Source organism: Oncorhynchus clarkii, chromosome 2 (genome assembly GCF_045791955.1).
Source record: "Oncorhynchus clarkii lewisi isolate Uvic-CL-2024 chromosome 2, UVic_Ocla_1.0, whole genome shotgun sequence".
Taxonomy (NCBI): domain Eukaryota; kingdom Metazoa; phylum Chordata; class Actinopteri; order Salmoniformes; family Salmonidae; genus Oncorhynchus; species Oncorhynchus clarkii.
The window spans coordinates 19,050,933-19,063,432 of record NC_092148.1 but is presented as its reverse complement, the minus strand read 5'-3'; the positions used below and the strand labels follow the sequence as shown (position 1 = coordinate 19,063,432).

At 44.1% G+C, this 12,500-nt stretch overlaps 1 protein-coding gene across 1 annotated transcript in view; it reads left to right on the top strand.

The window, feature by feature from the left end:
• Window positions 1-12,500, top strand: part of LOC139423686 (adhesion G protein-coupled receptor B1-like) — a 99,828-nt gene that overhangs the window by 53,996 nt on the left and 33,332 nt on the right. The window contains exons 3-13 of the mRNA XM_071175298.1: window positions 751-903; window positions 2,814-2,939; window positions 3,675-3,845; window positions 4,228-4,407; window positions 5,362-5,526; window positions 5,641-5,805; window positions 8,768-8,869; window positions 10,622-10,728; window positions 11,072-11,266; window positions 11,480-11,548; window positions 12,239-12,347. Coding sequence (XP_071031399.1) covers window positions 751-903; window positions 2,814-2,939; window positions 3,675-3,845; window positions 4,228-4,407; window positions 5,362-5,526; window positions 5,641-5,805; window positions 8,768-8,869; window positions 10,622-10,728; window positions 11,072-11,266; window positions 11,480-11,548; window positions 12,239-12,347 — 1,542 coding nt within the window. The remainder of the gene's footprint in view (window positions 1-750; window positions 904-2,813; window positions 2,940-3,674; window positions 3,846-4,227; window positions 4,408-5,361; window positions 5,527-5,640; window positions 5,806-8,767; window positions 8,870-10,621; window positions 10,729-11,071; window positions 11,267-11,479; window positions 11,549-12,238; window positions 12,348-12,500) is intronic.

Here is a 12,500-nt window from a genome sequence, read left to right as displayed (position 1 = left end):
TCTCCCCCTCTCTCTCTCTCTCTCTCTCTCTCTATATATATATATATATATATATATATATATTATTCTCCACTCAATTAACTGTTTCAAGTGCTCTGTGCACTTCAAGGCCCTCCCTTCCTTCTCACCCCACCCCACCGGTTGCCCTGAGGAAACTGATTTGCGAGTAATTAAAACTCTGTGTGTCTGGACGTCATCCAGCATCATGTTCTATTCATGCAGATTAATACATATTTGTGGGGGCCTGTGGGAGCTGAAAGGCATCTGTCTGCCCCATTAAACATTCATGAACTATAGGACATAGAGAAGACACACAGGCGGTGTCCCAAATGCTACCCTATCCCCTATATAGTGCATTACTTTTGATCAGGGCCCAATGCACTATATAGGGAATAGGGTACCATTTGGGATGCAGGCTAAAAGAAGAAGACCATTCAGCTGCTGCTATTTATATGCTCCTCCTCCTCCTCCTCTTCCTCATAACAGCAGCCATATCTTAATGGAGAAACCTCAAATGAGAATTGCTGGACATGGATTCTGAAATGACAATGACATTTATCACTCCAGTACACCTTTATGTTTTAATTTAAAGGGATGTTTTGCATGAAAACAGTGGCTAACTGTGTGTGTGTGTGTGTGTGTGTGTGTGTGTGTGTGTGTGTGTGTGTGTGTGTGTGTGTGTGTGTGTATGTGTGTGTGTGTGTGTGTGTGTGTGTGTGTGTGTGTGTGTGTGTGTGTCTGCCTCTACAGGTGGCTGGAGTGTGTGGGCGGAGTGGAAGGAGTGCAGCAGTGACTGTGGTGGTGGCGTTCAGACCCGGAGCCGTACCTGTCAATCTCCCCCGGAGGAGATGTGTGAGGGAGTAGTGGAGGAGGGAAGGCCCTGTAACCCTCAGCCCTGCAGTGGTGAGCTTAACAAAGACATTGCCCCGACCATGTGTGTGCGTACATGTGTGTATGTGTTTGTTTCTGTGTGTGTGTGTATGTGAGTGTGTGTGCATAAGTGATGTGCGGGTTGACTCATAACCTGCAGTCCCAGCAGGTATATCCCTACAGTTATATCTGTGGGATGGGCATGTTTAGGTCATGACATATTGTGTGGATGAAATGCAGGTGGGTGGCAGGAGAGTTGAATAAAGAGAAAACAATACCTTAACAATTCCATAAATGTATAATTCTTGTGTAATTTTTTATCAATATGCTACATTTTTCTTTCGTTATTTTTCGACTATCTGGCATTCGTGCCCCAAGCCTAAGCTTTAGGGCCTAAATATACACGTGCCAAATAGTCTACACACCAAACACCAAATGTTTTTGGGAACAGGCAGAAAAAGTTCACGTCGATCCACGGAGGCAAAAAGGTCAACGTCAGAGTTTTCTGTGATTCAATAAGAGAAAAGCTGCAAAAAAGAGAGTTGAAAATAGAGAGAAGGGAGGCCAGAAAAGTCATGTTTGGGAAAGATTTGGTGAAGTGGTCATAGGATGATAGCAATGCCGGCGATGTTATGTGTGGTGATTGTGAGACGCTATACAAATTCAACAGTCACAAGATGGGGACTTCAAATAGGCCTATTGCACGTCAAGGGAACTGTAGCCTACTGTTCAGATGAGTTAAATGGAAACTGACATCTGGACACTGACTGTAGGTCTATAAACTCTCACATAGCCTTGATATTAACTCCTGCAGAACCAAGCATTTCTTGCAGTAAAATGTCACACCAAATGCAGGTGAAATATGATTTCTTTCTTTGAGCATCTTGAGAGAATGCGCAGTCAGATACCGTCTGTAGAGGTGCAATATTTTTCAGCATCACAAAACCTGTATAGTATTAGTATTTCAACTCGATAAAATATGCATCCAGCCAAACTGAAATTTGATCAGAAACATGTTGGGTTGTATTCACAGCCCAACCTACCAAAATGTTGTGAATTATAAAGCAGGAACATAGCTAAATCAGGCAAAAAGAAATCCTTTACCCCTTATCAAAAACAACTCCCATCGTCTCTGACTATAGACTACAGCGCATTTTCTAGGGTCTGATGCGGGCCTCAGATTTTCACTTTATCACCTACTGTCGGGTGTTGCCGATGGGTTATTAGCAAATCCGGGTGTGTGTGAACAAACAGCTGACCTGCGCACCACTAGTGTGTATATGTGGGCATGTGTGTGTCCCCGTCTCAATCTAAATATCTATGTCTGTATCTCTTTGACTCTCTTTCTCTTTTGTTCTTCTTCTCTCAATCTCATTTCTCTGTTATTTCTCTCTGTACTTTTATTTTCTCTTGTCCTTTATTCCCTCCACTCTCTTCCGTCCAACAAGTCATTCTTGTGATGTAAGGAGGCCATGTTGGAAAGGGGACTTTGATCGATGCTATTATTTGGACATAGTCAACCTCTCAAGGCAAATACAAAAGCATAACTCTTAAGAAAGAGACTGAAGAATCCCTCACACTGCAATGTGCATATAATCCATTCTATCGAAGTAAGGAGGACTTAGGAATAGGGCTTCCAATAGCTCTGTATCACTCTTCCAGTCTTCAGAACTATAGGTATATTGATAGATTGTGATCAATGTCAGAATTCCAAATGTTTGAGCAATGACAAACACGGTTCCAAAGTCAAAAAAGACAGCGAGAGACACAGTAAATACACAAACACAATCACACACCACATCTGGTTTTCCATTACAAAATTCCCAAGTTTGGCTGATGCTCTTCTGGGTGACCAATCACGTCACGGTTGTGTCCTAAAAACAAAATGCCATTGGTGGTTAAGTTGCTAACCCCTCCCCCCTGGACTTGCCCCACCCCTCTAGGCAAAGGCCGTCATCTCTCTCGCAGCCAATCACTTCGCTCCGTGGACAGCCGCAAGCGCGATGGCGGCGGTGGCGAGGTAGACAAGACGCGGGGCGGTGGCGGCGGACAGCAGGCCCCACAGACAGGTAAGACAACAGGACGCAGAGGGATCCCATGCATCAGTCTCTAACAGCCGCTTGGGTCACAGACCACACAGGACCACCTCCTACCATTATAGTCTGTCACTGCACCAAGGCTATAGCTAGCTATCCCTGAATCCCTCCCTCACATAGGCCTGTACATCCATCAAAATCTCCCAAACTCCTTCTTGCCTAAGTGCCACAGCACTAATTCCAACATGGACCCTGAATAAATCGGGTGAAACTGTTTGCTGTTTTGTACTTTTGTGAGGTTTTGAATGTAGCTGCTATACTGGAGATTGTGTCCTGTCTTGAAAAGTGGATAAGTCCTTCCTCTCTATGAATGATGCCTACGCTGAATTAGCAAATCAGGTCCCCCCCTCACCCCTGCTTCCCCATTGGACAGCCATGACTGACCAACCTTACCCATTGGTCAGACTAGGCTTGACTGACTGACCGGGTCTGCTGAATGCATTGGGCAGTCATGGCAGCCAGGGAAATGATTGACATATCCAGTAGCCAATCACATTGTCTTCCTCTGTATGTCAAGTCAATGCTAAGGATATGGAATCAGAGCCCAGAGAGCCTGGCAGCACAGAATCTCCTCTACGCCAAACCATGCCACATCCCTTCCTATTTTGGCCAATGGGAGGCTGTTCCTGCATGATAATTAGTTTCGGCCCTTCTCCTCCCCCCTCCACCCTGGATCATCCCTTCCCTCCCTCCCTCCCTTCCCCTCAGTGGACCAGGCTGCGTCAGGTGAGGAGTGGTCGTCGTGGAGTGTGTGTTCGGCCACGTGCGGTGAGGGCTGGCAGAGCCGCACGCGTTTCTGTGTCTCCTCCTCCTACAGCACCCAGTGCAGCGGGACACTCCGAGAGCAGAGGCCCTGCAACAACTCTGCCGTCTGTCCAGGTAAGCTGAGCCCCCCCCCACCCCACCCCCCCGGCTGCCTCCTTGCTGCCCCTCGTCTCCAGCCCTCTCCTGGCTCCGCTTTACCCAACCTCTCTGTGCAATGCATCCTGGGGCTTTTCTTTCGTAACAGACAGTAACGCTCCAGACCAGGACATTAATATGGAACTATGCAGGTGAATACATTAAACACTGAAGTAAGGTTAGAGTAGTCTACACAGGAGAACCATGAAGGCACTGAGAGAAGGATGCTTGTGACTGCATTATGGCAACAGGCTGGTTTGTACCATAGAGTGTTGGATGTTTATGTGTTTTGGAGTTGATGTTATTGTTGTTGTTGTCGTGGTGAAGGTCTGTGTGGTTCTCTCTATAAATCATACCCTAGCCGCTCTGATTGCAGTGCACGGGACTTGGGACGAGTGGTCGCCATGGAGCTTGTGTTCGTCAACCTGCGGCCGTGGTTACCGGGATCGCACGCGAAGCTGCAAGCCCCCTCAGTTTGGGGGAGACCCCTGTATGGGGCCGGAGAAACAGACCAAGTTCTGCAACATCGCTGTCTGCCCAGGTGACACAGATTTCTTACTGGATTCTTACTCATCTGTGTCCAAAATGGCACCCTATTCACTATATAGTGCACTACTTTTGACAACTTCAGTCATCATGGCAGTCACGTCTACAGTTAATTACAGAGACAAATTATCCCTGAGAAGGTCATTTGAAAAGGTTCTTGTTTATGTATGAGGGATGAAGGCTTTTAGCCTGTACAATGTGTGTACGTTGCATTATGCACACAGAGACGTAGACAAACTAATACATGTACAGAAGTAACCTTGATCTCTCTCTCTCTCTCTCTCTCTGTTTCTCTGTCTCTCTCTCTCTCTATGGGTTGTATTTACAATGGTGTTTGTTCTTCACTGGTTGCCCTTTTCTTGTGGCAACAGGTCACAAATCTTGCTGCTGTGATGGCACACTGTGGAATTTCACCCAGTAGATATGGGAGTTTATCAAAATTGGATTTGTTTAAGAATTCTTTGTGGATCTGTGTAATCTGAGGGAAATATGTCTCTCTAATATGGTCATACATTGGGCAGGAGGTTAGCAAGTGCAGCTCAGTTTCCATCTCATTTTGTGGGCAGTGAGCACATAGCCTGTCTTCTCTTGAGAGCCATGTCTGCCTACGGCGGCCTTTCTCAATAGCAAGGCAATGCTCACTGAGTCTGTACATAGTCAAAGCTTTCCTTAAGTTTGGGTCAGTCACAGTGGCCAGCTATTCTGCCACTGTGTACTCCCTGTTTAAGGCCAAATAGCATTCTAGTTTGCTCTGTTTTTTTGTTAATTCTCCCCAATGTGTGTGTCTCTCTCTCTCTCTCGCTCTCTCTCTCTCTCTCCCTCTTCCTGTCTCCCATACCCCTCTCCCTCTCCCTCTGCTCTCTCTCTCTCTCTGTCCCTCTCTCTCCCTCTTCATGTCTCCCATACCCTTCTCCCTCTCTGCTCTCTCTCTCTCTCTCTGCTGTCCCAGTTGATGGAGTGTGGAATGAGTGGGCTAATTGGGGTTCATGCTCTGCGTCCTGCTCCAACGGGACCATGCAGCGCATCAGAGAGTGTAACGGACCTTCGTACGGAGGATCAGAGTGTCGCGGGGAGTGGATAGAGACCAGAGACTGCTTCCTACGGGAGTGCCCAGGTAACATCTGCTGTCAAAACTCTGTGTAGAAGTTGCCCAGAGGGACAGATCTAGGATCAGTTTACTATCCGCCTATCCTGATCTTAACCATTAGAGCTGTGTTCTGTGTCTTAGTGGAGGGGAAGTGGCATCCTTGGACGTCGTGGGTGGGCTGCACCAAGACATGTGGCGGAGGAAGCCAACAGAGACAGAGGATTTGCTATGGGCCCTTCTTTGGGGGTGAAAATTGTCCTGGAGATCGGGAGGAGGTGCGACGCTGCAATGAGAAGCGGTGTCCAGGTGAGTAGTCAAAAAACAGTCATGGAAAGGTGTGCTCTTACTCAATCAATCAACCAATCAAATGTATTTATAAAGCCCTCTTTACATCAGCTGATGTTACAAACTGCTTCTACAGAAACCCATCCTAAAACCCCAAAGTCAGGCAATGCAGATGTCGAAGCATGGTGGCTAGGAAAACTTCCCTTGAAAGGCAGGAACCTAGGAAGAAAGCTAGAGAGGAACTATGCTCTGAGGGGTGGCCTGTCCTCTTCTGGCTGTGGCAGGTGGAGATTATAAGAGTACATGGCCATTACGGCCAGATCGTTCTTCAATATGTTCAAACATTCATAGATAACCAGCAGGGTCAAATAATAATTATCACTGTGGATGTAGAGGGTGCAACAGGTCAGCAGGTCAGAGAAAATGTCAGTTGGCTTTTCATAGCCGAGCATTCAGAGTTTGAGACAGCAGGTGTGTTGGAGAGGGAGAGTGAGAGGGAGGGAGGGAGGGAGGGAGAGAGAGAAAACCAATGGCAGATAAATACTTAGAAGAATAGCACTCATCTCCTTCAGAGCTGCAATCTGCAATCTGTCATTTTTTATTATTCTGTACATCCTGTATCTCATATTTACTTTCCAAATCTTTGAATATCTTCCCCTTTTTCAAAATGGAACATATTTGGGTTGTTCCACGAAATGAGTGCCTTTTGTGTCCCTTTTGATATTTAAGTAGAAGTTGTGCACCAATATTGCCATTAAAAAAACTGCTATATTAAAGCTGGAATCCTGAGTTGCTACATCCATTTTAGACTTATAAATGAATGTTACAGTAAATACCCATTGATTCTTGAAGAATATAGCTTATATAGCCTCATGAGCTTAATTCAACTCTCATACTCCATCAGAACCCAAAATAGAAGCATGTTTTACTACACCGTTTGGAAACAGTGTAAATTGTATATAGTATAGTAAAACACAGTATAGCTTCAAAACATGGTTAAAAGTATCATTTTGATATTATGGATGATATGTCCTTGCACTCATAGCTCTGTTATTGAATTTGAGAGTGGTTACATTTATCCAGGTCCATCACTCAGCTTTTTACCAGAACACAGGCGGGGTGACAGCTTTGTTATTGTTTATTAAATTAAGTGCCCTTTAATGTAGACCAGATGGAGAATTCAATAAATCTAATTTTGAATAGGAAAAAGGCTTGCTAAAGTACAAAAATGCAGCATTTTGACACGTCCTCCGTTAACCCTCCGTTATGTTGTATGTAATTTTGCTGGACCCCTTGCCTTGGCAGCAGCTAATAGAAATACATGAAAAATACAAATACAAACCCTGTGTCACTTCTAGGAATATTTAAACCCACTTAGCCCCAAAATGTCTCCAAGTTTCCCAATCATTGTAAAAACCTAGTTATTTTGTTGCTTTGATAAAAAGTCATTTCTGAAGATGATTATTTATTTCATGTGATTAGTCTCCCTCATTTTATGGTCAACCCTGTTATATGAACTGAACTCTCATTTTATGGTCAACCCTGTTATATGATCTGAACTCTCATTTTATGGTCAACCCTGTTATATGAACTGAACTCTCATTTTATGGTCAACCCTGTTATATGAACTGAACTCTCATTTTATGGTCAAGCCTGTTATATGAACTGAACTCTCATTTTATGGTCAACCCTGTTATATGAACTGAACTCTCATTTTATGGTCAACCCTGTTACATGAACTGAACTCTCGTTTTAATTAGTGAAACGAATCATTCATTTAGTGAAACTATTCCTATTTTCTTTTCAGTAGAAACAATGAACATCTTATAATCAATTCATAGTGTAAAAGAAGGTGAGCTGTTTTAACTATTTTTGGCATTTTTCTGGTATTTTGTGGCTGAAAACTGAGTGGGTTGAGGATAACACGTCAACCCTGAAGCCCATAGATAGTGTTGTAGGGTTGACTATCATAAAATGTGAAGACTTATATTATCAAATCAATTCTCTATGTGTAATTATTCCTTACGTGATTAAACTAATCATGTGACTTTAATTAACTAGGAAGTCGGGGCACCACGGGAAAATAATTAAAGAGTATTTATTTCCCTAATATGTACATATCTTATCGATTACAGTCACTTATTAATGTATTATTCCTCATCTGTCTCATTACTGAATGTCGCAAACATTGGGATATCTGCACGAACCCTAGCACAAGTTATGAATCAGTGATATACAAATTGGCTTATTTATTTATTTACTAACTAATCAATTCGATTCAATCTCAGAATTACATAAACACATTGGTTACTGACATGATAGAAAAATCCCTAGTGGGCTAAGCCGATGTGATGGCTTGGTAGACAAAGGAAAGGGGTGGGGACAGTTCAAGAGCAGGAAACTCAGAGTGGATTAACTACATACATACAGTTGAATACTTCAACATTCTCAAAAATAGAAATGTTGTTTATTTCTCCAATTTTGGGGATTAGGAGTTTTGGCAAGAATAATGTCTTTGTTCTCCATAGGCTCTCTCCCTTAATACTCCATGGCAGTAAGAGAGTTTCTACCAGGAATGTATGACTGTTGTAAAACCTGGGGTGGGAGAGAGAGTAAGAGAGGGGGAAGCCATGATATACGCCCAAAAGGGCCACGTTGTGACAATGGACAGGCTAGAATCTTTTTTTGTGAAGATTGCATTTAATTGCCACTCCCTGTTGCACCCAACAAGCTTCTGTCACAAGGGGATTCATGGCTGATTTAAAAGGAAACCCTGTTACTTTATTTGGCACTTACTAGTCTTTTCTTTATTTAACCTCTTGAGATGGGAAATTGTGAACATATGCCCTTTATGACAGAATGTACACATGTTGTGAAATCAAACAAAGTTACACTTCTGAAAAGGCACTGAATCTGTGGAACGACCCATTTGACACTCAGATTGGTATAATACTGATGTTTTCTCTGATTGGTTTTGGTGCAGAGCCTCATGAGATCTGTGCAGAAGAGAACTTCTCCAACGTAGTGTGGAAAATGACTCCAGCAGGGGACACAGCAGCCGTACGCTGCCCTCCCAATGCCAATGGTGAGCTACCTCCCTTTTACCCTGAGACATAAAGTGCATTCGGAATGTATTCAGACCCCTTGACTTTCTCACATTTTGTTACAATACAGCCTATTTCTAAAATATATATATTTTTTTTAATCCCTCATCAGTCTACGCACAATACCCCAGAATGAAAAAGCTAGATGTTTGCAAAAACAATAACAACTGAAATATTACATTTACATAAGTATTTAGACCCAATACTCAGTACTTTGTTGAAGCACCTATCGCATTTACTACAGCCTCGAGTCTTCTTGGGGATGACAATACAAGCTTGGCACACCTGTATTTGTCGAATTTCTCCCATTAGTCTCTACATATTCTCTCAAGCTCTGTCAGGTTAGATGGGGAGCGTCGCTGCAAAGCTATTTTCAGGTCACTATAGAGAAGTTTGATCGGGTTCAAATCCGGACTCTGGCTGGGCCACTAAAGGACTTTCAGAGACTTGTCCCGAAGCCAGTCCTGTGTTGTCTTTGCTGTGTGCTTAAGGTCATTGTCCTGTTGGAAGGTGAACTTTCGCCCCAATCTGACGTACTTAGCATGTGGAGCAGGTTTTCATCAAGGATCTCTCTGTACTTTGCTCAGTTCATCTTTCCCTCAATCCTGACTAGTCTCCTAGTCCCTGCCGCTGAAAGACCTCCCCACAGCATGATGTTGCCACCACCATGCTTTACTGTAGGGATTGTGCCAGGTTTCCTCCACACGTGATGCTTGGCATTCAGACCAAAGATTTCTAGGTACTGTTTGGGAAACTCCATGTGGGCTGTCATGTGCCTTTTACTGAGGAGTAGCTTCTGTCTGGCCACTCTACCATAAATACCTGATTGGTGGAGTTCTGCAGAGATGTTTGGCCTTCTGGAAGGTTCTCCCAATTCCACAGAGGAACTCTGGAGCTCTGTCAGAGTGACCATTGGGTTCTTTGTCAACTCTCTGACCAGGACCTTTCACCCCTGATTGCTCAGTTTGGCCGGGCGGCCAGCTCTAGGAAGTCTTGGTGATTCCAAACTTCTTTCATTTGAGAATTATGGAGGTCACTGTGTTCTTGTCGACCTTCAATGCTGCAGACATGTATGTGCCTCCACACAATCCTGTCTCAGGGCTCCACGGACAATTCCTTTGACCTCATGGGTTGGTTTTTGCTCTGACATCCACTGTCAACTGTGGGACCTTATATAGACAGGTGTTTGCCTTTCCAAATAATGTCCAATCAGTTTAATTTACCACAAGTTGACTCCAATGAAGTTGTAGAAACATCTTAAGGATGATCAATTAAAATATAATTAATCTGAGCTCAATTTCGAGTCTCATAGAAAAGGGTCTGAATACTTACTATAAGTAAATAAGGTATTTCTGCTGTTTTTTATATACATTTGCAAAACATTCTAAAAACATGTTTTTTTTGTTTGTCAATTTACAGTATTTTGTGTCGATTGATGAGGGAAAAAAATACTGAATGAATTTTAGAACAAAGCTGTAACTTAACAAAATGTGAAAAAGGTTAAGGGGTCTGAATACTTTCCGAATACACTGTAGCTGTCGACTCCAATGGCTTCAGACGTTAGACGCCATAAGAGTCTACAGCCATGTCTCAGAGCAAACCCTTACTAACCTTCCCTATCAACACCGAGCCAGAGGGATATCCATAAGACATGACTTGGCTTAGGATGGGTTATGCCTCTAGGATCCCACGGTTCTAGTGATGTTAACTCCCCAGTCTGTGTCCCCATCCAGGGCTGATCCTGAGGCGGTGCACTCTGGATGACGAGGGAATAGCCTACTGGGAGAACCCCACTTATATGAAGTGTATCTCCAATGACTACCGCAGCATCCAAACACTGGTGAGTACCAGAGAGATGATCAACGATTGAAACTGTACTCTTGTACATCTGGAAACAGAAGCTACAAAGTACCCATAGGATGCCATTTGAGAAATGTTGCCTGCTCAGTTAAATACATCTCACTGGGCACAGATGTCAATTCAACGTCTTTTCCACGTTGGCACAATGTAATTTCATTGAAAAGACATGGAAACAATGTTGATTCAACCAGTGTGTGACCAGTGGGGTGTTACTATCAAACCATAAATGGTCAAGACCAAATTAAGAAGACAGACAGGAAATGTATGTTAGTGATCAGAAGATCACCTCTATTCAGTGCTTCACTCATACCTTTCCTCCACAGACTCGGGAACACCTGTCCAAGGCCCAGCGGGGGCTTGTGGGGGATGGAGTTTCAGAGGTGATGACCAAGCTCAGGGTGACGTCCAGCGATGGGACCAGCTACAGTGGAGACTTGCTGGCCATAGTGGACGTACTGAAGAACATGACAGAGATCTTCAGAAGGGCCTACAACAGCCCCAGCAATGCAGACATGAGAGTAAGAGGAGGGAGCATGTGTTTGGATTGGAAGTCATTAGGTCATTAGGTCATTAGGTCATTAGGTTTGGGTCAGGGCTACATTTATAATTGACTGGTGTTAAAGAAATGGCTGGAGGGAGTGTTTGTAGTAGGTCAATTGATGGCTAATGTTGTAGAGTAATGTCTCATGGCCTCCTCGCTCCCTTTCTCTTCCTTCTCTACTGGATCACAGAACTTTGTCCAGTCAGTCAGTAACCTGCTGATGGAGGAGAACAGAGAGAGATGGGAAGAAGCACAACTGGTGAGTTGGTCTCTTTCTCTTCTTCTCACAGACTCCCTGGCGCTTCTTTATGCACACACATGAGCTAGCATGCATGGTCACAGTTTGTGCTTCTTCTTGATGTGTGTCGGCCAAGTGTTGTACAGAGATCATTTCAATGACTATTCTCTGGTGCCTTTGTGTCTAGCCGTTGGCATCATAGTGACATCATGCCAGTCTCCTGGGAGATATATGGATGGTGTGTGATGCATTTGAACATTGGGTGTCTGTTTGGCGTTCGCTCCATGAATCATCAGTCCTCTTGTCTCCTCTCTCTCTCTCTCTCTCTCTCTCTCTCTCTCTCTCTCTCTCTCTCTCTCTCTCTCTTTTATCTCTCTCTCTCTCTCTCTCTCTCCCTCTCTCTCTCTCTCTCTCTCTCTCTCTCTCTCTCTCTCTCTCTCTCTCTCTCTCTCTCTCTCTCTCTCTCTCTCTCTCCTCTCCTCTCTCTTCTCTCTCTCTACTCTCCTCTCTCTCTCTCCTCTCTCTCTTCTCTCTCTCTCTCTCTTCTCTCTCTCTTCTCTCTCTCTTCTCTCTCTCTCTCTCTCTCTCTCTCTCTCTCTCTCTCTCTCTCTCTCTCTCTCTCTCCTCTCTCTTCTCTCTCTCTCCTCTCCTCTCTCTCTCTCCTCTCTCTCTTCTCTCTCTCTCTCTTTGTCTTCCCCTTGTCTCTCTCAGTTGGGTCCTAACATCAAGGAGCTGTTCCGGTTGGTGGAAGACTTTGTGGACGTCTACGGTCTTAGGATGAAAGACTTCCAGGACATGGTTGAGGTCACCGATAACTTAGGTAAGCTTTTTCCTTTGACCTTTGTCTCTTTGGCTGTGTCTTTGGGTCCACAATTCTTCTCAAATTGCATGTCCTGAATTCCTGCAAAGCTCATTGGAGTAGGAGGTAGGAGAAAGCAAGGATTCGATGGCTTGTAATGATTTCAGACAGCTG